This window comes from Lynx rufus, unplaced genomic scaffold, assembly GCF_022079265.1.
Source record: "Lynx rufus isolate CCGP_SWC_20201006 ecotype Redwood Valley unplaced genomic scaffold, mLynRuf1.p SCAF_7, whole genome shotgun sequence".
NCBI classification, from domain to species: domain Eukaryota; kingdom Metazoa; phylum Chordata; class Mammalia; order Carnivora; family Felidae; genus Lynx; species Lynx rufus.
The window spans coordinates 54,506,914-54,533,408 of NW_025814889.1; the positions used below are offsets into that span (position 1 = coordinate 54,506,914).

Sequence of the window (26,495 nt, forward strand, 5' to 3'; positions counted from 1 at the left end):
GGATGGGAGGAGGGAGGGAGAGATTGCAGGGGGAGAATCAAAAGACTGAAGAAGCAAGAGTACAGGGAGTGAAATGTATAAGGCATTATCTCCAACTCTACCAAGGATGTCATGGCTTTTGTGAGAAGGGGAAAATTTACTCTTGAGCTACCAACCAAAACATGTTATATCAACAGGAAACGGGGCTCAGTGAAGGTGTGAAAGCTCCAGGTACCAGTCTCAGATTTCTCTTATCCACTCTCAAGCCTTTCCTAATGTGACTACTGCCCTGCAAGAGACAGAAACTAATGCTACTAACCTGTGCTGGCAGGAAGGTGGCAGGCAAGTAGTCAAAAGAAGACCCTGGTGTTGAAGCTGCCGGGAGGTCAGCTGACTGTCTGCTCCACAGAGGCTTGGTTGTCTTCAACCTTGGACAGGAATCCAGGAATGACTGTAAGGGTGGAGGGAGTTATCTCTAAGACACTCAGGGGATGTCTTTCTCTTCCCCCAAAGCCCACAAGCCCTGACCAACTCCCCCAAGGAGTACAGAGCCCAGAATACACTGAGACTGAGGTTGGGGGTGAAAGGGAGTCTCTGTGACAGCGGTCTGCCTTTCTGTTTGTGTATCTCTGTCTCCATCTCTTCCCTAGATTCTCACATCCTTGGGCATTATTTCAGAGGTCTCTACCTTGATCTGTTTCCAGGTCTCTAGTAAGATCAGAGCTCTTAACACCTGTTTTGCTTGCCAACTCCTAGTCTAGAGAAGAGAGGGCAGGGTCCATCCTGAGGCAAGGGGAAGGTCCTGATTTCCCCTCTGCCCAAGGCAGGGGAAAGGTTGGGAAGATGGACCAAAGATGGAACTAATCCTAAGGTTAGTTTGACAAACACGCCCCCTCTGCCCCCCTCCCCACCATTAGCAAGGTCGTTCTTCTCATTCTGTTATTGGTTTTATTATTATTGCCCTTCAAATAGGAAATTGAATTAACTCATAATGATAGGATGATAAATATATGACCATGACTATAAAAGCCTTTTCTAACTTCCATATCTAATGAAAACTCCCTTTTATTCTTTATCAATAGACTCAATTTATTTTCTTCAGGTGTTTATCACACTGCAATTATTTAAGTGTTTTCTTATTGTTTATTTCCCACTAAGAAAAGCTCTACATTTGAGTGAGAGAAAGAATGAATGGTGAATAAATATATGGGAGTAAATATACTGGTGGGGTAAAAATTTACTTGTAATATGACCTATTCCTGAGTGTATCATGTCCACACCTATATTAACAATAATATCCTTAATCAATACTCATAATGCCCCTACTTCTACATCTCTACCCATGGCCTCTTCCTCTGCAACTGTATGCCACACATGAAAGTTATTTAACAATTCCTTAGGTCTATGTTAAGGACCATGGAGAGAATATAAAAATATATGGGGCACAGTGTCTCCACTCCAGAAGCTTACAGTTGAGTGAGAGAGAAAGGGAAGATACAGGGTAACTAGAACTGAAAATGGTGTGTGGAGAGACAGCTATGGTAAGACTGACAGAAAACAGTAGAGGAGGTTAAAGGAAAGAAATTGCTTCTGGTGCAGAAAATCCAGGAAGGCATGGGCAGAAGGTACCAACTGGACTATGATGACTGTGTAGATTTTAACTAGTCAGAGATTGGGAGGACAGAATTCCAAGGAAAAGACATAGCTATCTGGAAAGATTTCCTGACTTTGGTCATCATTTGATTTTGAACTTCTGTTCATCATGAAAGAGTAAAATGCAAGGACCAGGATATTCAAGGTAAAACTGCAGAAGCTGGAGGCTTTGAATACAGAATACAGGAGCCAGTGCCTAGATCTCTGCTCCCAGCTTTCACTTATCTGCACTTCTCTTGCACCTGATCTTCTTGAAGGGGTGTAAGGTTCATATGGGACAGGGTACCCATTATGCCTCCATCTAATTGTCTCTCATATCTTCTCTCCCCTCCACTGAGGTCTTTATTAACAATGATAGGATTTCTTAAGCTCATTACTTAGAAGACCACAAAGCACAGAAAAATATATACTACACAAATTAAGTCAGGCCATTTGCATACCTGGGAAAGGAAGAACCCCCTTCTCTTTCCATCTCCCTAGTCAATTTTCCTCCAAATTCTGACACTATATGTCAATAAATATCTGTAATCCCTCCTTCTCTGGACAAGGGGTGCTGTAAAATGTCAGATATAAAGTTTGTTATAAAAATCCCTCATATAAAGTCTCCCAAGTACTGTTGAGCTGGGAAAGGGTTACATTAGGAAGCAAGAGATAAGGGACCCTCAAAGAGGCAGGCTGCAGCTGAAAGTGGGAAGGTGAAGAAGCCGTGGGGGTTGGGAAAAAGAAAACAAAAACAAAAAAGAAGAACGTATTTCAGACTTGCCTGATCTAGGTGCCACGCGTGGAGTCTCAAAAACTTTCTGATAACGTCCCAATAAAAAGTGAGACACAGAAACCTAAGCGGCTACGCAGTCAGGACCCCTCTCACTCTTGAGAGTTTTATGCTTTCCCTCAATAAACTCTATTGCTTTGCTCACTCTCTGTTGTCTTCGAGATTCATTCTTCAACTCCATGACACAAGGACTAGTGTCTCTCCCACGATCCTGAAACAAATTATTTTGGTGCCAAAACTTGGGAATCATCAGAGGGTAACAGCAGACTCTTTCCTTTCCCTTTTTGAGCAGAGGATCTCCTTACCAAGACTTTCAAAACCAGGCACGTGTGAGCCAGTTAAAAGCGGGTAGCACAGCTGCAGGTCTTAAGTTTCAGGTGACAAGTTGCAGGGTAAAGGTTTAGTCAATGCCCCCTTGTGAAAGGTGAACGTTGGCCTAATGCCAACCAGTTCCATTTTCTGCTGTTGCTTATTCTTTCTTCACCTATCCTTCTTAAATGGCTTTTAAAACCTTTGCAAGTCCTGATGATCAATATGCTCCAGCAATTAGGGACTTGTTTGGTGAGATATGTTTTTCAGTCAGACACAACTCAGGCTTAAATGTGGTCAGGATTCTAGGCTTCAAATATCAGCAGATTCATCCCTCTGTATCCCCTGGGTTTTGGACATTAAAAACAGGAACACAGATCTACCACCAGTGCCTTTGTGCACAATAGCAGTGGGAACCTTAATAATTGGGATCTGTTGGCTGATGGGACATCAGGCATCCAGGAAGGAAAGATGCTTGGGGGTGAGGTGAAGAAATAATTGAGTTATGGACTAGATTCCATGGGTTGGGGGTGTGAGCAAATTAGTACGACCAAGAAATGAGGGCTCGATCAAAGGAGCTCCAAAGAATGAGGTCATCAGGGGCCTCCTTGGTTACATGAAAGGTTCATCTGGGGGACGCACATAAGGACTGGCAATGCAAGTGTTCTGCACCTGCCCTATGGTTTCCACTGGACACCTGAGATGTAAAAGAATGGAGACCAGCCCTGGGGGCCATGGCCCAGGGAAGCCTCCTTCATAGTCACCCCAGGTTTGCTTGCACCCATAATCTTTATAAATAACAAACCTTGATTCACTAACCTTACCAAACTCCTTAAGATTTAAGAGATTTAAGGGCACCTGAGTGGCTTAGTTGGTTAAGCCTCTGACTTCAGCTCAGGTCATGATCTCACAGTTTGTGGGTTCGAGCCCCATGTCAGGCTTGGTGGTGACAGCTCAGCGCCTGGAGACTGCTTCTGATTCTGTCTTCCCCTGTCTCTCTGCTTATCCCCTGCTTGCAGTCTGCCCCCCCACCAAACATTAAAAAAAATTAAAAAAAAGATTTAAGAGATTTAGAAGGATCCAGAGGAGAGAAGAAGGGTTGTGTATGGGCTGAAGCAGTGGGTCACAATGGCTACTTCCACTGGCCCAATCCTTCTTCAACCCAAGGTGTCAGGCCATTCTCTCACCCTGGGGAAGGCAGATCAAGGGATGTCTTGATTCTAAAGGGGAGAGCTAATATGTTGGGATGCCTTCATAGTCACTTCTCTAATATAACAGGTACAGAGGTTCTTGAGGTTCTTGACTGCTACCTGCATCACAAGATGGGAAATGAACCATTCTCTGTGGGTACTCCTCTGGAACATGTTCTGAGAAATTGGAAATGATTTGATATACAAGTGATCAAAAAGAAGTGCATGAAGTTTTTTTGTTGTTGTTTTTTTTTGTCTCCCAGGCTTGGCCTCAGTATCTTCTGGAGGATGGAGAATGCTGGCCTCCAGAGAGGGAGACACAGAATCAGAAACAAGCTCCAGGATCTGAGTTGTCAGCACAGAGCCTGATGTGGGGCTCGAACTCACGGACGGCGAAATCATGACCTGAGCTGAAGTCGGACCCTTAACCGACTGAGCCACCCAGGCGCCCCGAGAATCCTGGCCTCTTGAGGGAAGTATTCAGTACAGTACTATCTTACAGTTAGATCTATATTGTAGAAGAGAGGGTAAATGGTCAGAAGTTCCCTATGTACAGGTCTTCTTTGCTTTACAGGACCAGACAGACTTATGTAAGACTTATAAGATAGATGCCAACCTCCCAGCCTCTTCAAGAGATACAGAAGAGCGAGTATTTACAGTCTTGCCTCCTGAGGCCTCTCCTCAGGAAAGGCCACCTGTTAAACCCTCATGTCCTCCTTATCCAGGATTTCTAAGGGAGAAGAAATCTTTCCTCTGAAAAGAAGGCACATTCAATGTATCCATTGACTGAAATGTGAATTTGGCCCCACGAAGGTCCATGTTCCATTTTCCCTGCAAGATTCTAAGCAAATAAAAAGGACCTGGGCAAAGTTGCAGACAACCCTGATCAACACACAGAAATGTTCCAAAACCTAATCTAGGTTGCTGAAGAAAACACAGGCCATCCCTAATGAAGGGGACTCTAATACTCTCACTGTTTCTCCTAGTACATTCTGGTTAATCTAGTTGTATGTGGGGGCTTCTCCCTCATTCATTCCCTGGGTTAATGATTATGATGATTAGAGCCAACTGTCTCTGGTTAGTCTGCCTCAGGCCAGGGACTTTAAGGAATATTCCCAAGCAGACACGGAAACTCCTTTTGCTTCAGGGAACTTCCCTGTCTTCTCTGGCCTGACATGGACTGCCTAATTCCACTTGTTGGCTCATCTGTCCTAGCTGACAAGCTTTAAGACCAGGAAAACTCTTTCTCTGCCATTGGGACTTTTATCTGCCCCCGCTTCTTGATGGCACCTTATCTCTACTGCCTTCCCTTCCCTTCTCCTGTTTCTGCACCACCATGGGTGCAGCCTCCATAACTGACTCCTATACTATCTGGATACCTCCAGCACCATGGGCTCCTCCTCCTCCCCTCACTGTCAAGGAGCAAAGAACACGACCTTAGTTTACACCTCCCACTTTAGATTCCTTTACTGGTGCCCTAGGTAAAAATTAACAATGGTGAGCAAGTTGATTGACTTTTTGTTGGACACAGGTGGAATGTATTCTGTATTTAGACTAATTAAGATTTGTTGGTTTAATTAAGATAGACATGTCTTTAGAGTTATCAGCATGAAATATATAAAACTTTTTCTACCTAGGTTTATGAAGGTCAGATAAGCTCATGAATATATCTGTTGCAATTTGTCAACAAAAAGTGGCTCAAAATAATGGTAATTTTGTCTGTCTCAAAGTTTTCACGAGTAATTGTTAACATAGCTTTCAGGGTCTTTGGTAACCTGAAACTTTAACATTTTGCTTGGATGATAAACTGTATTGAATTTATTGGACATTTAGGCCTTTTCTAAATCAAATGGAATGCTGAAGCATTGCTTACTAAACACAGGTTTGTGGTTTTGGTTTATGGCAGAAAAACTAAGGATACTTAAATCTGTTGAAAGACGTGCTTTATGCTTAATTGATTTATAAGTTTGCCATCTAAAAATATATGATGTAACAGACAGTTCACAATTGGTTACTACTTAGTTGTCACTGGAGGCTAAGGTTTCTAAGTTAAAATTCTGCTAATTGTAATTAAGAGTGATGGAAATTAGGAAAGTAACTCTGTATGTGGAAAAGTAGGAGATATGTAAGAAAGATATAAGGAATGGGAATACATTTTTGTCAAAGGTTAAAAAAAAGTAATTTTGTCCTAAATTAGACTGGTTGTGTGTAGAAAAGGGGCTTAGGTCAAAATCTGAAAGTAAAGGAAAGTTATAGATGGTTTGTGAAGGGAAATCTTTGTAAAGGAATTTTATGTGTGATCAGAACTAAGGTTAAAATAAATGGATTTAAAAGACACTGCTATAAGATTAAAATTCTGCTTTACTCTTAAAAACACAAAGTTTTCTTGGATTGTTGGTCTGTTTTTGATTAAAAAAAAAAAGAGGTAATCAAAGGTTTTTCTTCTCTTTTGTCTGTCCTAAAAGATGGAAAGAACTATGATTTTAACCAAAGGGGCAGGACAGCAAACCCTTTTGAGTTGTTTTGCTCAAGCCTTGGTTGAAATTGCCCCTCCTTGGATCTGAAGACTGGGAGACCATGGCAATGTCCTTGCTGCAGACCTCCAAATACTCCACATTTGTGGTGTTTTTGCTTAGCAAAGGAATGGGTGCCTGTGCCATATGAGGAATGGATAGCATATGAAGAAGGGCTTTTACTGGGATACATGGGAGCCATTTTGCTACACTTAGCCCAGGGTATGCCTATCTGTAACAAACTAGATATTCTAAAACAGATATCCACATGGGCTGGAACATATTTATGTGGGTATTGCTGAAAAAGGCAGAAGAATAAACCTCAATTTTGGCCCTTTTTGCACCCCTCAGTGGCAGATTTTTCCTTGCAAAACATGGTTTTTGCCAGCCTTTTGAAATATATTTGTGAAGAGAATTACTGTTGGGGCAAAATAAAATTAGTGCATCCTTCTACAACTGGGGGAGTCTTGCTTGGTCACAGTGAATACCCTCAAAGTCCTGCAGGTGGGAAACAGAGGGGTAGGAGAAATTGGAAAAGACTGGTCAGCTCTTGAAGGTAGGATCAAGCCTGGGTAAGAGTGACTACTCCCAGCACCTCACAAGACTGACAGGGCTTTTGGCTGACAGTAACATAGCCAGCCAAAATGTGGGACCAGGAGATGAGGCTTCTCCTGGCCAGCTATAAGAGTTAAGATATAAGTCACCTTTTCCTTCTTTTTCCTATAGAAGGGCAAGTCCCCAACCAAGGCCAATACTCCTTTGGGGTACATTCTGAAAAACAGGGAAGATTTTGATCAACAAACCCTGAAGAAACAGCAACTCTTTTTCTTTTGCACTGAGGCTTGGCCCCAGTACAAACTGCCTGCTAGAGGGAAGTATCAATCATAATACTATCCTACAATTGGACTTGTTTCGTAAACATGAGGGGGAAATGGGGAAAAGTCCCCTACGTTCAGTGTTTTTGGACCTTAAGAAAACAATCGAGGTAGGTATGAGCAATGTAAGATCAATCCTGACTTAATGGCAACTCTCCAAAGTCCAGCAGTCAGGAGGGGAAACAATTAAGGGCCCTTTGCCTGTACCAAAGCAGACCTAGAGAAGAAGGAGGGTCATCTTTCACCTCCACCTCCTTCCCCTTGGGTCCTCGGTCTATATATCCAGACTTAAAAATGTGCACATCTGCTCCCTGCTGCCCACCTTATCCAGGCCCTTCCCATAATGTAACAGGCATGTTTCCCCTACAAGAAGATGGAATGCCCGAAGGAGGGACACAAAGAGGTACCACTATAAGATTACCAGTACCTTTTTCATTACACAATTTAAGACAGATAAAAGGAGATCTAGGCAAATTTTCTGATGATCCCAATAAGTATATAGAGACTTTTCAAAATATTACATATGCTTTTGTGTTCACCTGGAAAGATATAATGTTTTTGTTAAAACAGACTCTTAATGAGATAGAGAAGCAAGGGGTTCTGGCAGCAGCTGGAAGATAGGGGGATGAGCAACTCATTAATTATCATGGGACTGGAGGTCCTATAAGGAATTTCCAGTTTCCTACTGGGGCCCAGGTAGTTCCATCCCAAGATCCTAATTGGGATTATGACCATCCCATTGAGGAATGGTATTGTCACCACTTCCAAGCTCGTGTTTTGGAGAAATTAAGGAGGTCTAAGGTTAAACCTTAAATTATGCCAAATTAGCCAGTATTTTACAAACAGAGAATGAGAGCCCAATGGCCTTCCTGGAGAGGTTGAAGGAGGTTCTCATTAAGGATAAAGGGTGTCTATCTCCCCTGACACCCCTGAGACTGAGACAATTTTAAAGGACAAATTTGTCACTCAATCAGCTCTAAATATTCAGAGGAAGATACAAAAATTGGCATTTGCCTGGAAGGACTCTGGAATATTACAACTTAAGAATAAATCAGAGGCCTTAGTCACAGCCTTATGTACTATGTCAGACGAGATTCCCTGAGGTCCTGACACCAAATGCCATTTATGTGGCCATTCAGGGTATTGGAAAGAAAAATGTCCTCAGAAGAGACAACGGAAGTCAAAGCCCCACAAGCAATGCCCCTATCTGTATACAGTCACTTTAAGTTTGCCCTTGGGGCCCTCTATCTTTGAGGCCTCAGATAACCAGTGTCCCTGAAAGGGGATGATGGGGCCTGGGGCTCTTCATGGTAGTTCCCCTAAACCAACTGTCCATTGGAAACCCAGAGCCTTGGGTAACTCTGGATGTAGAAGAAAAACCAGTTGATTTACTTCTTAATACTGGAGACACCTTTTCTGTCTTCCTTTCCACTCCAGGCCAACTATCCAAATGCAGCATAACAATTAGAGACATCTCCAGAAAACTTATGACTAAATTTTTCTCTCAGCCTCTGGGATGTATATGGGGAAACCTAACTTTTTCTCATTCTTTCTTGATAATGCCAGAGAGCCGCACTCCTTTCTAGGAAGGGACATTATAACTGAATTAGAGACTATAGCATTACTAGCCTGAGGACAGATGAACAATTGTGTGGAGTTTTAGAATTATGGTATATTGTAGGCTGTGGATACCAGGGTTCAGGAAAATATCTCGTCCGCTATATCAATTAGAGGACTCAATCCCACCTACTCTCCTAAGGAAATGAACAGGGATCTGACACATGGACACTGTCTTCAGCCCTCAGGATAGTTACAAACAGAGCAGGGCAATTATTATTACCTAGCTCACAGAGCTAGATGATCATTAAGCACTACATCCAGCCTTTCATTTAGGGAGGGATAAAACTTATCAAATGGCCCAAAGGATGTTTACTGGGAAAATTTTGTTAAGGACAGTTCAACAAGAAGTATCAGCCTGTGAAGTTTGTGTTAGAAACAATCCTCTCAACCACAAACTTGCTCTCCCAGCTAATCAAGGAATTGGAACCTATCCAGAGGAAGACTGACAATTAGATTTCACTCATATGCAAAGGTCAAAGGGGTTCCAACATCTGTTGGTATGAGTTGATATTTTTACTAATTGGGTACGGGTCTTCACCTGCAAAACAAAAAAGGCACAAAAAGTAATGAAAGCTCTGTTTTATAAAATAATACCCAGGTTTGGCTTACCTAAAAATTTGCAAAGTAATAATGGTAATCAACTGCGTTGGCTCTTTCTCTGGTATGACTCATGGCCCTTGGAAAAGTTTAACACCTAGAAATAAAGCAAACTGTCTGCTTACTCAGCAGAACTCTAAATGACACCTCACAAGCATTAAATTCTTTAAATCAAAAAATTAATTGAATTTAGGGAAGGACTCTTAGATAATTGAGCTCCATTGATTACTTACTGATCTTCCATCACCCCTGTGTTGTGAGAGATTCCCTCACATGTGTTGTTTCAATATAACCAATAATTCCCATAAAGTCTCACAACTGATAGATGACATTTGGACACAACTGGACAAAGTCAGAGTCTCTCCTGGATTGTTTAGCTGGTTTGGAAACTGAGGACACTATCTTAAAGATGGCATCTTATTGGTCAATATAATCTTTGTGTCTTTCTCTTTGTGTCTGCCAATGTTTGTGGCACCTTATGCCTGCCAACCTTCCTGTGGAACCATCCTGTGGACCACTTGACCAACCCTTGGGTAGACTCTGACTACCGTACCCCCACACAGTCCCTTGTCAGTTTGAAGAAGCCAGAGTGGTCATCGTCCCTGTTCCCTGACAGCAGTCAGGGGCCCTATTCCAGAGGGAGGAATGAGTGGGGAAAGGGTTAACATTAGGCAGGGAGAGATAAGGGATCCTCAGGGAGGCAGGCTGCAGCTGCAAGTGGGAAGCTGAAGAAGCCATGGGATTTGGAAAAAACAAAAACAAAAACAAAAAACAAAAAGGATAAACGTATTCCAGACCTGCCTGGGCTGGGTGCCATGTGTGGAGTCTCACAAACTTTCTGATAATGTCCCAATAAAAAGTCAGAGACAGAAATCCTTGGCGGCTACCCAGTCGGGACCCTTCTCACTCTTGAGAACTTTATACTTTCCCTCAATAAACTCTATCACTTTACTCACTCTTTTTCAACCACGAGATGCATTCTTTGACTCCGTGAGACAAGGACCAGCATCTTTCCCACCCACTTGTGAGAGGGGGTTCCTGTGCTGCCTCTGCCTTCACACCACGTGCAGATCATCCTGCCTTCTGCTTCCAGGAGCTTTGCTGCAGGTTTTCTAAAGAAGTAAACAGAGACACTCAACTTCTCTTATCAACCTTGCTTTTGTCAAAGCTCATTGCTTTCTATGAAGTTAGTTCCACAAATAACCAGTTTCTCACAATCTCAACTCTAGAATCCTTAATTAGTATAATTTTTAATTCTGCTCTTTCTGGGATGGCTTAAATGGAAAGTCCCACTTGGTACCAAAGAAGTAAATAAAATGTCTTCTCTTAGTACTTTCCATGAGGGGTTCTAGGAGACAGGAGCTGGTTACATGAGTGGTGTACATACAAGGGCAGCTGTTTATTAGGCTAGAAAGTAAAAGACAGGAGGGGATTGCATTGTGGAGGCTGTTTCTCTTTTTCTTTTTTCTTTTCTCTTCTTTCAAACCACTACTGATTATAGATTTATAGGGGCTCCAAAGCAGCCCACCATCTTTGCCATAAACTTCCCAGAATGAAAACTCATTGAGGTTCTCTTGAAAGGGGATGAAAAGTAAATATCGGGTTAGGTACAAACACACAAAGCAGGGCCAGGGAAAGAAGGCAGCTAGTTCCTTATAGCTGGATGAAGTCCTTCAGCATTTGTGTACACACAAACACACACACGTGCTTGCATGCACGAACATACACATGCACATATCATACCCAAATATTTTAACAAATATGGTCATGTTTATAGACCTATCCCAGTCCTTGGTGAATATTTCCACTCAAATTCAATATCATATGTCCATATAAGCAGCACACACGACTTTCAATGTGGTGCTTTATGAGTATAATACACCCAGCCTCTCCCCTTTTCCAACTCCTGATTACAGGATGGGGCACAGTAAAGGTGAATGAGAGAATGTGTGACTATAAGCTTGCATGTGACATGAAGTGTCTCTCTAACTACAGGCCACAAAGCAAATAGAAATTGTTTTTTCATCATTCACTGTTTGGAACTATCCACTGTCTTTCAATTATCTCTATGCCATCAAGTTTCAGTGATCACATATCTCCTTTTGAGCTGCTACTCAGTGCAGAGTATAGGTCAGGGACTAGTGGTATGAGGTTTCCTCCAACTTGGTGTAAATCCTAGCTACACTATTCACTTTCCAGAAATTGCTTCATTGCACTTTGCATTTCTCTCAGCGTTACTTTAAACTTTAAAAAAAATGAGCATAATGGGACTCAACTCATTTAACTTTTGTATTAAATAGGTTATTATGTAAAGTGTTTGGAACAAGTATAGGGCATAGTAGTCAGGAAATGATAGCCATATTTTCATCATCACGTTGTGGGTATTGGATATGTAAAGAAGTAATACATAAAAGAGATTTTCTTTTCCCTGTGAGGTTTTTAAATCTCATAAATGAGACAAGGTAAACACATGGAGAGGAGCATATGAAAACCTAATACTTTTATTTGAGCCATAACATGTAACTTATTATCCAAAATCCAAGCTCTGTTTTACAATTTTTAGCAGATTTCAATGCTTTAATAAGATTGCTTTTTTTTTTCTTCTTTTATTATTCCCATGCTATACCACCTTACATAAACTACACAGTTACACCAGTCTTTCATTTAAGAAGTTGACTGGAGGGACACCTGAGTGGCTCAGTCGGTTGAGCGTCCAACTTCGGCTCAGGTCATGATCTCACAGTCTGTGTGTTTGAGCCCCACGTCAGGCTCTGTGCTGACACCTCAGAGCCTGCAGACTATTTCAGATTCTGTGTCTTCCCCTCTCTCTCTGCCCCTGCCCTGCTCATGCTCTGTCTCTCTTGATCTCAAAAATAAATAAAACATAAACAAAATTTAAAAAAAAAAAGTTGACCGGAGAATTCTTGGGATAAAAAAGATTTTGAGAATTCATTTTGTACACTTCCCTATTTCTGGGAAGGAGATCATCTGAGACATCCCAAACCCAAGTGAGACAGCCATGTGCATGGCCAGAGAGCCTACTCCCTCCCATCTTCCCTGGTCACCCTGTAACCTCAGAAATTCTTCCTTATGTCCAATGTCAATCTGTTTTCCTTAAAATATTGGCCTCTCTTTATAACTGATTCTGATTGGGAATGAGGTACACAAACTCTCAAAAGCTTAAGACAATTCTGAAATGCACACCTGGGAACATTGTTGCATTGCCTATTGGTCTGGGTCTCTGTAATTATAGGTCTCATATAGTTTGTTATTAACTGGTTAAAAATCATCAAAAGATCCCTAAAATCTTTAATTTAGTCCCTACCAGAGCATAACCCCTCATGGAGTCATTCATTGGTACTCTCTTAAAGTTTTAATAGAAGTACACTAATTACCAGGATAGTTAACTCCTATTTCAATCCTCCAACCTCCATGGCCTCCTCAATTATAGTCATTAAGTTATCACTCATTTGATGAAGGTACAGTACAACCCTGAGGCGGATCATGACTACTATGATCTCCCCAGTCCTTTTCAGGCCATATGAAGTAGGGGAAACAGAATTGGCAGCGGTCCTGACCCACCAATTCTTACCCCAGAGGAGCCCTGAAGGCCAGGCAGACTCCAGCATGGGCACAGCAGGCATTTTCTCAAAGTGGGCAGAGTGCCAAACCCTGGCACAATGATTAGTGTGGAAGGCCTGGGGACAGGAGGGCAACCAAGGCCCACACTTTTCCTTCTTCCCCAAATTCAATTTTCTCAGTCTAGGTCCCTCCTCTTGTGCTCCCAATTCCAAAGTTTTCAGACCTTCCATAGTGCTCATCTGAGACCAGACATCTGTCATCAATCATCTAAGGCCAGTGCTTCTCAAACCTGAAAGAGCATAGACATCATCTGGGAGCCTGTTAAAAATGCAGATTCTGATTCAGTAGGTCTGGGTCGGGCCTGAGATTCTGCATTTATAACAAGCTCCCAGGTGACACACACATTATTCGTCCATGGACCATATTTTGAAGACCAGGATCTACATGACTGTAGCAGTTGCTACAACTATCTTCCACAAAGAGTTTATCCACTTCCGTCTGTCTTTTGTCCTCCAGATGGCAATGAGAATCATGCCTTATCCCTTCCTGATTAATCTCACTCCATGACACAATACACAGTGTAAACCTGGCTCATAAATTCCCCTGAAGTGTGGAAACACAGATCCCTCACAAGAGTCTTATTCTTTCATGTCTTAAAGGTCCGTGTAGCTCAGAATACTGTCCCATTTCTTTTATAACTTACTTATCCCTGTTTCCCAAATTCCTCCATGTGCATCCTCTTGACCAATACACCTTTTTCAGTTTCTACTTGTACTTTCCCTTCCAAAGTAATGATGCCTCACTACCTATCTAATCACTAATGCCTCATATTTCAGTTTGTTCTTCTCCCCAGTTTGAGGTGTACAATCTCTCTCCCCAAAGCATCTTAGATTCTCTCATGAGATTTTTGCACCAGTCTCTCAAAAAAAGATCTAAAGCATTTAGTAAGTATATGAGTAATCCTGCCTCTATCAGGCAGTCATCTACTCCCTGTTGGGAAGATGAGAAATTCTACAAGTAAGAAAGTAGCTTTCTATCCCTCCTGACCAGAGCAGGCCCCATACATAAATACAATAGAAAGCCACTGGCCCTTCTATGCCAACTGTAAAACTGCTTCAAGAAAGATGCCTTTTGTGCCCATGGCAGAACCAGTCTCATCTTCAGGGAGTCCTTGGAGTCAGGTAGAACTGGCTGAGACTTCTATTAGTTTTACATCCTCTCCCCACATCCCATGGGAATGAATGGAGCAGGACCGGGCAGAGTTATGTCAAGCATTCTTCTGCCCCAGGGCTGTATTTTCTCTGTTCCTCTTTGAATAAACAATCTTGTTCTTCACTATTGGGTCTACAGGAAGGGAAAAACCTACTCCTTGCCCTGAGCAAGATTCTACTCTGATGGAACAGACAGGATAGTCATGAGAACTCAGACATAGTCACACAAAGGCAAAACTAGACATTCCTGGGTACAGTTCCAGATACTGTTTTAAAGTTCAGCATGGAGAGAAATACTTTGTTAAGGAAGTCTTTCTGAAGATAGTTAAAGGAATAGCACAGTGCTAGCCTGAAAGGAAGGAGAATTTTCTGTACCAAGGAAATGTGTAAGACTCGATTCAATTTAACATGAATTTATTAATGCTGCTTATGTGCCTGGTCCCAGCTGGATGCTCTGGGGGTGTGAACAAGAAACACTCCTTACCTGTCATCTAAAATCAGGAACAATATACAGAAAACAAAGATACACAGATACCTGTGGTATTTCTTTTTTTTTTTTTAATTTCAGCTTTATTGATTTATAACTGATATATAAAATTGTTAGGTATTTAACATGTACATTGTGGTGGTGATTTGATAACATAAACATTATGCAATTATTCACTATGATTTCTCCATTGTGAAAGGATTAGTGATGGTATTTTAATCTGATTATTTCATTAAATGAAGGTAAGTGTTCAAAGGGTACCTTGGTTTCTCTCACTTCATCTTTATATGTGGAAGGGCTTCAGCTGGATCTTTGGTTTTCTGTGCGTGGTCCCTGGACCAGCAGTATCAACAACACCTGGGAACTCCTTAGAAGTACAAGTTCTGGGTCCCACCTAGACCTACTGAATTCCAAAAGCTGGAGGCTGGGCCCAGCAATCTGTGTTTCCACAAGCCCTCCAGGTGAGGTGACACCCACTGAAGTTTGAGCACCACTAAGCAAAGGACTATTCCTTGCCTTTCTCCACCCCCTTCACTGTGACTTTAGTGAGTTAAAGAGACAGCACTGAGCATTCCCAGCTCAGTCCCTTTCACTTTTTTTCTTGGGTTTCTTCTTTTATCCAAAACCAAATTAGCCACAGGACACATGATATATCTAATAAGGGGTTAATATCTAAAATATATAAAGAACTTACACAACTCAAAACCAAAAGGCCAAATAATCCATTAAAAAGTAGACAGAGAACCTAAATAAATATTTTCCAAAGAAGAGATACTAGATGACAAACAGACACATGAAAATGCTCAGCATCACAAATCATCAGGGAGTATAAATTAGAACTACAATGAGATATCACTTTACACCTGTCAGAATGGCTAAAATAAAAATAAACAAGAAATAACATGTGTTAGTGTGGATGTGGAGAAAAAGGAACCCTCATGTACTGTTGGTGGGAATGTAAATTGTTGCTGTCATTATAGAAATCAGTATGGAAATTCCTCAGAAAATTAAATGTAGAACTACCATATGATCCAGTATTTCTGCTATTGGATATTTACCCAAAGAAAACAAAAACATTTTTTCTAGTTTCTTTTAATAATAACTTGTTTAAAGTCAGTATGCAGTACAGACACAATTGAAAAGTACACAAGTAAAAAAAAAGAAAAAAATAGGAGGAGAAGACACATTCTTCACTACACAATACACACAGAGCTCTTTCCCCTACCACCATTCCATGTGCTCATGGGCCATGAGGCCCAGCTTTCCATGTGCTCAAGAGTACTCTCCATATTATGCAGGGGGACCTGACTGCACTCACATGTGATGATGCCAAGCCAAATCTGTACTGGCACTAATGACTTCAAGGTGTACACTTCTGACCTTAATTGAAGTGGGATTAATTGACCAGGCTGTGCTGGATCCCATAGCTGAAGTAGATAGCAAACCCAATCAGCATCCAGACACCAAACAGGGCCCAGGTGTCAGCTGTCATCTGCATCATAAGGCAAACATTCATAAAGATGGTCAGTAGTGGGAGGAGAGGCAGAGCAGGGACCTTAAAGTGAAGGTGACTGGAGCTCTGTGGCTGTCTCCAGATGACCCCAGTGATCCCAATGATGAGCACCAGGAGCACCACAACCACTGAAATCCACAGTGGGTCTCCAGAAAGCAGAACTGGCCACTGGGCCAGCACCAGGCAAAGAAGAGTGAGCAGCAGAACAAGCAGTGAGGAGCAAACATAGACAACCTGGCCAGAGAGTGGAGTGGGGGTGGGGCTGCCTGGAAAAAGTAGTCCCTGTAGAGTCAGCTTCTCTGCTGCAGGTCCATTCTCCTCCTGCACCTCTGCTTCATTTCCTCCAGTCCTCCTCTGAGGCTGATACCTGATGATGAGAACACAAGTAGCCAGCAAAGAGTAAGCTAGCAGGGCCCCAACTGACATGAGGTCCACAAGATCAGTGAGTCTAAAGAAGAAGGCCATGATGGCTGCAATAATGCTCAAGATCACAGTGGCTACGATGGGGGTGTCTGTGCCAGTTTGGATCCTGGCAAGGACAGGGAACAGGAGCCCATCCTGTGTCATCATGTATATCAGATTACGTATGGGGAACATAAAGCCAAAGATGCTGATGGAAAGACTACAGAGGAATCCAAAAGTTACAACATAGCAGGCATGGGTCCAGCCAACATGGAGAAATGCCTCAGGCAAGGTGCTCCCAGGTTGGAGCTGGTAGTAAGGCACCATAAGTGTAAGTGCTGTAGAGACACCAAAATACATCAAAAAGCAGATAAACAGTGAAATAACAATGCCCATGGGGACAGAATACTGGGGATTTCGGGCTTCTTCTACTCTGGTAACAATAATAGTGAAACCTATAAATGCATAGAAACAGGTAGCTGCTCCACGGAGAATCCCCTTGAAGCCAAAAGGCACAAATCCTCCATAGCCCAGAGGGCCTAAGCTTGAGGTGTCATTGAGTCCAGCCTTTACATAGTCCTCTTCTGTGAGCTTCCAGTTGTGCAGGTCCCCCTTAATGAAGCCAGCAATGATGACAAAACTGAGGGTCAAAAGTTTCACCAATATGACCACTTTGGAAACCAGGAAAATCCAACTACTCCTCAGAATCAACAATTCCATGAGCAACAACACAAGGCCCACAACAATGAATCCTAGAATTTCTCCAAGGACCTGGGGAACATTTGGTGAGATGCTCTCATGCAGGGTCTGAGATATCTGGTTCCCAAGCAGATTGTCGAAAGCTAAGGTCCAAGCCCGGGCCACAGTGGCTGTATGAGCAACAAAGAAGATGATGAGGTTCCAGCCAGTGATGAAAGCCCAGAGTTCACCTAGAGTGACATAGCTGTAGAGATATGACGAGCCAGAATAGGAAACCTGGACACCAAACTCTGCATAGCACAGCCCAGACAACACAGAAGATAGGCCGGCCACCAACAAGCAGATCACGATGGATGGTCCTGCTTTATCTCTAGCAACCTCACCAGCCAGGATATATATACCTACACCCACTGTGCAGCTCACACCCAGGGCCACTAAATCTAGGGTGGTCAGTCTTCTGTCAGGGCCCATATCGGCCGCATATTCCTCCAGCATATGTCTGCGTACCAGCTTTTGACCAAATCTGCGAAGTGCCAGACACAGCATTCTAGCTGGAATTGAAGAGGATTCTGGGATCAGAGAGCTGTAGCAAGTTCAGGTGCCATGAGTCTGGAATCAGGTTTGGTGAGGCTGAGTTAAACTGAGTTGGGTTGGGGCTTCCAGGTTCCATTGCTCAGGCTTCACAGCTACTGCTTCATATTTTTTCTTCTATGTGCTATCCCTCCTTAAAGCCTAGAAAAACAATAAATATTTACTGAACAAAGGTGTTCAACCAACCGACCAAAGCTCAGAAATCCCATGTCACTTGTTGCAGCACAAATATCACAGAAACTGACACAAAAGACATCATAGAAAAATCAAGCCTGCTTTCTCCTCCCAGAAAAAAGGGTTGAATACCTCCCAACATTCTCCCTTTTTACACACCACATGATATATTCCCATTTGGGTTCCCCTAACTGATGTAGCTTCATGTACTAATTAAGCTGTAAGACACAAGAAGGAATGCATATAATGTGCAATAATCCACACGTGGGATGTTTGCATGGTGCTTGAGTTCGAGTTATGACACATTAATTATACACTAGTGGACCTTGTTGCAATTACAGAACCATTTTTAAAAATATCATCTGAATTTAAAATACAAATTTGGCCTCCTGGTCTTTAAACTCTTAGCCCCGAAATCAGCTAGCAAGTTTGGATGTCACTTTGGTTCCCTTTCTCCTCATTCTGCATCAACTGTTTAGTTGTACTGATGGCAAAGAAAGTACAGTCCAACCCTTCCCTTTATACACTGAGGCCCACAGGACACTGCAAAAAGGGAGGAAGAGGGAGAAAGAGGCAAGGCCTTCATAACTACCTGCAAGAAGAAGAAGAACAGGCTGTCTGATAAGAAAACACTAGAGAAATAGGTGCAGCATTCAACCAAAGGCCCATTACTAAGAAGGGAGAAGAGCCAGAACAGCCTTTGTGTGTGTGTGTGTGTGTGTGTGTGTGTGCATGCATTCTGACCTTAAACTTTACCCATAGCAAGCAGGCAAAAGTTCACTACGGTTGTATGTCTACAATTGTGAAAGTGTGATGTGTAGAGAGGAAAGAAGTAGCTCACAATCAAAACAATTCCTTCTGTCTCCTCCTCTCTGACTTCTAGGAGAGAAGATAAGCTCACTTCTGCAGACAGTCTCCTCACTGGCTACCCTGTGCTCAATAAACACCCTGCACCATCTGTGATGTCAGCTTCCAGCAGCCTGGAGACCGGGAGAGCAGCAAGCTGCCCTGCTTTATGAGCTTGTATTAAAATACTCACTTGGAACTCCATACTAATTTTTCACAAAGAGTTATTTTTAACTCATTCATACCATGGTCTGAATATAACAAATATACATTCTTAATGAATGAACCCTGCATGTGGTTCTTCTTTTCCCCTACTCCCTTGCTGCTGTTCATATGATCAGCTCCACAAGAAAAACAAAGCTTTGGATGAACAATTGACAACAATGCCCTGAAAAAGGCTCTGGAGAACAGAGGGAAAAAATTCACATAGCCCATGCTCTCCTCCATATTCGGGCTTTAGTTTTGAAAGAATTTTAAGGAATGTCAGAGGCTTCTAAAGAGAGAAAGGTCAAGTTAAAATTGAAAAGTCTTCTCTGAAGATGATCAAAAGGAACCCTTGGGTTACAGTTCAGACCTTCTGTTTACAAATCCATCTAGACTCCTTATTTGCCACCCACCAGTTCCAATGTTATGATTTACTAACCAGCATGCAAGATAGATAAGGAGAATAACTTCTTAATTCATGGAATATTTTCTGCTCTATGAATGTAATTGATGTACCCACCCCCCGCCCCCACCAATGCCAGGCTTCAGACCCTTCACTGATGCCCCACTGCCCTTCCTTCCTAGTCCTTCCTTCCCTTCATCATCTGATCCGTGATTATTTCTCTAGCCTTATTCCTTGGTGCTAAATACTTGTGGGGCCTAGGGTTACTGAGTTAGACCACACATTGAAAATGCAAGGCTCAAAAACAACAACAACAACAACAATCACAACTACAACAACAAAAATGACAATAGTATCTTTACCTGCAGATGTCTCATCTTATTTCTGGAAGAGGTAGTGATGGGTACTACAGTGGTGTGAGCAATAAACATTATGTCAGAAATTTTGGATTTGAGCCCTGGTTCTTCTGCTTGACTGCATAAACTAGGGTAATTTGCTTAATCTCTCTAACCCTCAGTTTCCGCATCTACAAGGAAACTTACTTGACTTCTCCTACTGAACCAATGTGAGAATTGGATGAGAAGATACAAACTATCACACACTCCTGGTGGGAGTGTAACTGGGGTCACCATTCTGAAGCACAGTCTTAGTGGAATTAAGAATGCACACACCCTCTCACCCCACAATCCCTCTACAAGGTGAACACTCCAAGGAAACTCCTGAATTCATAAGGAGGTCCTTATGAGCATATTCATCACAGGACTATTTGTGGTAGCAGGAAGTTGGAAGCTATGCCAGAGTCTGTTACTAGAGGGATATAGAAGTAAAATGTGTCATATATGCACAATTAAGTACTGCACAGCACTCAGAATAATAAAGTAGATTTACAGGAAGAAACATGGGTAGATCTAAGAAACAATGTTAAGTGGGAAAAGTAATAGAACGATGAAGTGTATAGCACAATGCCATTTATGTTCATTTTAAAACCTGCCAAAATGAGTATATTTGTCAAGGATATACATATATATGTATACATATATATGTATACATATATATGTATCTATTATATCATATATATCTATCTATATGAAGTGTATAGCACAATGCCATTTATGTTCATTTTAAAACCTGCCAAAATGAGTATATTTGTCAAGGATATACATATATATGTATACATATATATGTATACATATATATGTATCTATTAAGAATGTCAGATCATTTGCTCAAAACATTCCACTGGTTTCCTTTTTATTCAGGATTTGAGCCAAAGTCTGCATTTACAATGGCCTACAAAGTACCACAGTATTTATCACCGACCCAGCTGCCTCTCAGCCTCTGTTTCTTTCTCTTCCCACTCATTTTTCTGTAGTCACTGGCCTCCTAACCATTCTGGTCTCCTAACCCTGCCTCGGAGGAAACCTAATGAGGCTGTTAAATAATTATTTTCAAGTTCTCAGAGTTTCAGAGAAATGGAATTTAAATGAAGCATCTCCAGGGATTATATCAATCCCTCTGTATCCAAGCACAGCTCCTTCCTGTTCCCAAAGTATATAAATTCTCTCGGCCTTCTTCAATATCAAGACAATGAAAACTCTGGAGCCAATGGCGCCCCAACAAGTATAAAGTTTTTTGGATAGTTGAGCTTCCCCAGAGTTTCCAAACTTCTAACTCAGCAGACCTGGAATGAAGTAGGGGGCAGTCAGGAATACAAGTGTAGAAGCTCTGAGTTCAGAGTGGGAGCTTTAAATAATAGTGAGTGTGGTGCATGTGTACACCAACACTTCCACAGTGGAAACAGGTCAGAATACATATGAAAAGGTAAACAGGACAAACTACTATGACACTGGGTCTGAGTCTCATATCCAAAGGTAGAAGAAATTAGTTAACAAATCCGAATGAAAAATGGAATCTTCCCATTTTCTCTTTCTGTTTGTGCCTTCTCTAGTAGTTTGTGTTCATAGTCCTTCTTTTATTCATTCAACAAATATACTGATCCCATTTATTGAGCAATGCACATTAAGCGAAGGAAAACACAAATATCCCTCCATTCATGTTGCATATATCTTGCAGTAGGAAGCAAACAATGAGCAAATAAGTAATATGAATATAGATTGTGTTGGATTTGCAATCAGTGCTATAGAGAAAAGGGAAGCAAGAAAAGGTTAGGATGTATTCAGAGGGGGTGTTGTGATTATAAAATGGGGATCCAAGACAGCTTCACCTTCACACTGTTGTGCAACCATCATCACCATCAGGTCTAGAACTTGTTCAACTTCCTCAGGTCAAACTCTGCACCCATTTAACAGTAACTCCCCATTCTCCCCTCTGAACAGACCCTGCACACCACCATTCTACTTTTTGTCTCTATAAACTTGACTAGGCTAGGTACCTCATATAAGTGGAATTATACTATAATGTCCTTTTGTTTCCTGGGTTACCTTTAAGCCTTCAAACATGTATAATTAAAATGGAACTAGGATATAGGAGAAGGCTGCTCTTCCTCCTCTCCTCAAGTAGCAAAGTGACAGTGAAAGTCTTAAATATTCATTCATTCAATAAATATTAAGCATCTTCTATTTTTTTAAGAGTTTTGAGAGAGAGGGAGAGAGAGAGAGAGAGGGAGAGAGAGAGAGAGAGAGAGAGAGAGAACACAAGAGCAAGCTCATGAGAGCGAGTTGGGGAGGGCAGAGAGAATCCCAAGCAGGCTCCATGGTGTTAGCACAGAGCCTGAGGCAGGGCTCAAACTCACAAACCATGAGTTCATGACCTGAGTCAAAACCAAGAGTTGATGCTTACCTGACTGAGTGACCCAGACACTGCCCCAAACACCTTCTAAAGGCCAGTCCTAGTGCTTGGTGCTACAAAAAACAATGGTGAGGAAAAAGACATGTTCCCTTCTTACATGGCACTCATTGTCTTTCACAATGTTCTTATGTCATATTCCTGCCCAACATGTGTAACCTGAATCTAATGATAAAAGTGATCAGTCTATAGGGGCACCTGGGTGGCTCAGTTAGTTAAGCATCCCACTCTTGATTTTGACTCAGGTCATTGCCTCATGGTTTGTGACATTGAGCCCTATGTCAGGCTCTGCTGCTTATAGCAGGGAGCCTGCTTGGGATTCTATCTCCCCCCTCTCTCTGCCCCTCCCCCACTCATCCTCTCTCTCTCTCTCTCTCTCTCTCTCAATAAATAAAAAATATAAAAAAAGATCAGTCTACAAAACAACTTTCTACAGGAATTTGACTTTCTAGAAAACAAATGACCTGTGCTGTTTAAAACTGTCAATGTCAGGAATGACAGTCTGAGGAACTGTTGCAGATTAAAGGAGAATAAAGAGACATGACAATTAAATGCAGTGTAGATCACTGGACTGCATTTGGATCAGGGAGAAACATTTTAGTATAAAAAATTGGACAATTAGTAAATGTTGAATATGGATCATATTTCATACACACGCACATACATTGGACAGAGCAAGCAAATGTGGGAAAATATTAACAATTGCTCAATCTTGGTGAAAGCTAAAAGAGTGTTAATTGTACTATCCTTGCAATTTGCTGTAGGTTGTATATTTTTCCAACTAAAAAATGTAGGAGGAAAAGTAGAGTGTTCCACTAGTAAATGTTATGAATTCCCCTTCCCTGAATGCCCTTTATAAACAAGCTTGCCATCACTTTTGGCTGGAACAAAACCCCACTGAGAATGACCTAGTACCAGATCAGGAACTTTAGATTAGAAGAGTGGGTGCAGGTAAAATTAATTTATCTTTGATTTACACCAAAATTGTCAACAAGCAAAAATACCTGAAAAGAAACACAACCTTGGCTCATGTTAATAAAGTTATAAAAATTCCATACTCTTATTATCATTTTGTGGGATCACTAGTAAACCAAGGCCATAGAATTCAACCATAGAGGCATTTGGGAACATGTGCAGAAGCTGAAGGCAGAGAAAAAATTGTATCTGGCAAATAGGGGTACGAGGTATATGCAAGACCTAGGGATACATAAAGAGTGTGGTGAAGGAGAATGAGATTTGTTAAGCTAAAAGTAATGTACATGTTATTTCATTTAACCCCCATAACAGTCCAATAAAAAAGTATTTTTATTCCACTTTACTGACTGAGAGGTTAGACAACTTTCCCAAGCTCGTTTAGTCAGCACAAAGAAAAGCTGGAATTTAAAATTGGGTTTTTGTTACTTCAGAAACCATGTTCTTTCTACTGCAGCACCCTACCTCCACAAAGAGTGAAGACTGTACAGCATAGCTATCCAAGCAGTATTTGAGCCGGTTCTTTTATTTGTGCCAAGGTCACCTTCTGCTAATGTCTTCCCTTTCCTCCCGAATATATACTGATGGGCCAGAAATGGAGGTACTGAGATCATTAAATCTGAAAGTGATATGTGGCCAGGTCTTGCTAAAATCCAAACCTAATATAGGGCCAAAATGTCTCCAGACTATCTTTTTAGCTGCCAAGAAAGATTCCAAAGCATCACCATAGCTATTTCAATAGTTCCCAGATATGATTTTACAGCTAACTATAATTTCTGCTCACAACATTAGCCCATCTCCTTTTGCCTGGCTTTTAGTAGAAATATAGGACAGTAGATTTATAGATGCCAAATATAAAAGTCCCCTTCTGAGACTCCTTTCATCATTCCATTCCAAATATTTTCTAGTCACTACCTCATTCTTTTTTTTATTTTTTTAAGTTTATTAATTTATTTTGAGAGAAAGAGAGAGAAGGAGAGAGCGAGACAATCCCAAGAAGGCTACTCAAGGTTAGTACAGAGTCAATGCAGGACTTGAACTCACAAACCATGAGATCATGATTAGAGCCAAAACAAGACTCAGATGCTTAACCCACTGAACCACCCAGGCACCCCGGTCAATACTTAATTATTGAGAAAAAAAACTATCTTCGGTGCAGGTAGGGTCTGCTAAAGAAGAAAATGAAACCTTGATTCTCATTGTGTAAAGGAAGATGGGGATGGGGAGCAGACATTTTCTAAAATGGTAGCCTAAAGGCAGGAAGATGGTTGCAATTTCCCTGACAACATAAAAATCTCCAGTTTGGGCTTCCCAAACCTCAGTCTCACTCTAGGTTTCCAAATGCTGCTGGTACACACCGCCACAGAACATCTGCCACAAATGACGACAGCCCTGACTGGAACAGATGAGGGTAGGAAGGCAGATGGTGCCAGTTTAAGCAGGATGGTTTAACAAAACATCTTTTTAAGCTTCCTAGTTCACTTGGCCATTTGCTCCCCAGACTTGGCTTCCAATCACGAGCAGATTGAGAATGTTCACCAGAGAATGGCAAAACCCAGAAGAACCAGTACCATAAAAATGTCAGCTCACTAGTCAATCCAAAATGTGATTAATCCTTTCCAGAGCTAAAATGGCAGAGAGATGCTGATAAAAGGACTTCAGCTATGTCAGAGTGATCATTCCGGCTTGATTGTGGTTGAAAACTAGAGACTGCCCTAGTATTATATATATATTATATATGGGCATGAGTGTTCCCCATTGTTACCCATGTCTGTGAGCAGCTCAGAGCTCATGGCACCTAGAATATTGTTAGTATTTATTAATCATCCATGGAAATAAGAACAAAGACCACTGCATATCAGGCATTACTACACACCTCTGTCTATTTTTGGATCTCTTCATTATTTTTTTAAACTTATAAATGAATATGGACTTGAAATAAAGAGTAGTAGACATTCTGAACATGCTGTTAGTATAGGAAGATCAACACAGAAGATAAACGGTTGCCTTTCTATTTTAGTTTAAGAAGGAAGAAAACCCCAAATATGTCTAGAAACAAGAGGATTGACAAAGCATCTAAGGATCCTGACTTTTTTATTCAGGGAAATTCCATAAAAAATTGGAAGTGAGAAATTCCAGCTGAACTCATTGGTTTCAGATATTTGGGGATCACAAACTTAGCCCTCAATTCAATTCAGTTGACATGAAGTCACAAGGTGCACTTAGCACCTTGTCCACACTAGACCTCGATCTAGTAGGTTTTTATGGTTTGCAAATAGTGTACATCCAGGGCCAGCCTCCTGCCATACTCCCTGGTCCACCCTCCTTGTCCATATTGGTACCTTGAATAACGAGATTCTCTCAGCTCTCACTCACATTCACCCAGCAGCCATCATAAAATATTGCCCTTGAAGCAGAATAAAGCCCCAAATCACCTTCTTACTGATCACTACATTGCACCAGATTACTGAAGTATGAGTGCTCTCTACCCTCTTTATGGAAAATGACACTTTCCTCATGTCTTAAAAAGACACACACACACACACACACACACACACACGACACGTACTCTCTCTCTCTCTCCAGATGTATAGTTTTCTATTCTCTATTAAGTCCAAACTTCTAAGATCGTACTTCTACGTCTTTCTTTTCACTGTTCTTCTATCACTTACTCCAATTAAACTTTTCTGTGCCTCCTGCTTCAACAGGACAATTCTTTCTTCATGCATGCACATCATGCTAGCATTAACATCAGCCCTCACACAGGCTGTCCCTCTGTGTCCAGAACACACTCTTTCCAAACCCTGTTCAACATGAGCTTCCTTCCAGAAGATTCTCTTGGCAACCTACAGATAGGTATCTTATCTATCCAGTATGCTCTCCTTGCCCCCTGCTGTCCTCTCACTAATGTCCAGTGGCATAACTCACTGGCCTAGAATTTTGCCCTTAGACAATACCCAGTTAAGGAATATGGTAGGAGTTGTAGATGGTAAGGTGGAGCCCAGGGACAGAGTTTTTGCCTCATGATGCCTTCAGCTTGACTTTCCTTTCCCAGCTGATATCTGAGATACAAAGAGTTACTTGGCCACGGCCAAGGA

At 41.7% G+C, this 26,495-nt stretch overlaps 2 protein-coding genes across 4 annotated transcripts in view; both read right to left on the reverse strand.

The window, feature by feature from the left end:
* The window catches only part of LOC124501501 (cationic amino acid transporter 3-like), a 35,057-nt gene extending 34,702 nt beyond the window's left edge, over positions 1-355 (reverse strand). Inside the window, exon 1 of the mRNA XM_047065734.1 lies at positions 299-355. The gene's annotated coding sequence lies outside the window, so the exon portion shown is untranslated. The remainder of the gene's footprint in view (positions 1-298) is intronic.
* The window catches only part of LOC124501493 (cationic amino acid transporter 3-like), a 214,991-nt gene that overhangs the window by 185,246 nt on the left and 3,250 nt on the right, over positions 1-26,495 (reverse strand). Inside the window, exon 1 of one of the 3 annotated variants that reach the window (XR_006959773.1) lies at positions 17,910-17,924. The exons of 1 other annotated variant lie outside the window; for it this stretch is intronic. Coding sequence is in view for 1 of the 2 variants with exons in the window: in XM_047065720.1 (XP_046921676.1) it covers positions 16,185-17,948 (1,764 nt within the window). In the remaining variant the exon portion in view is untranslated. Of the gene's footprint in view, positions 1-15,825; positions 18,135-26,495 lie in introns of those variants that run through there. One more of the 3 variants, XM_047065720.1, reaches the window with a different exon arrangement.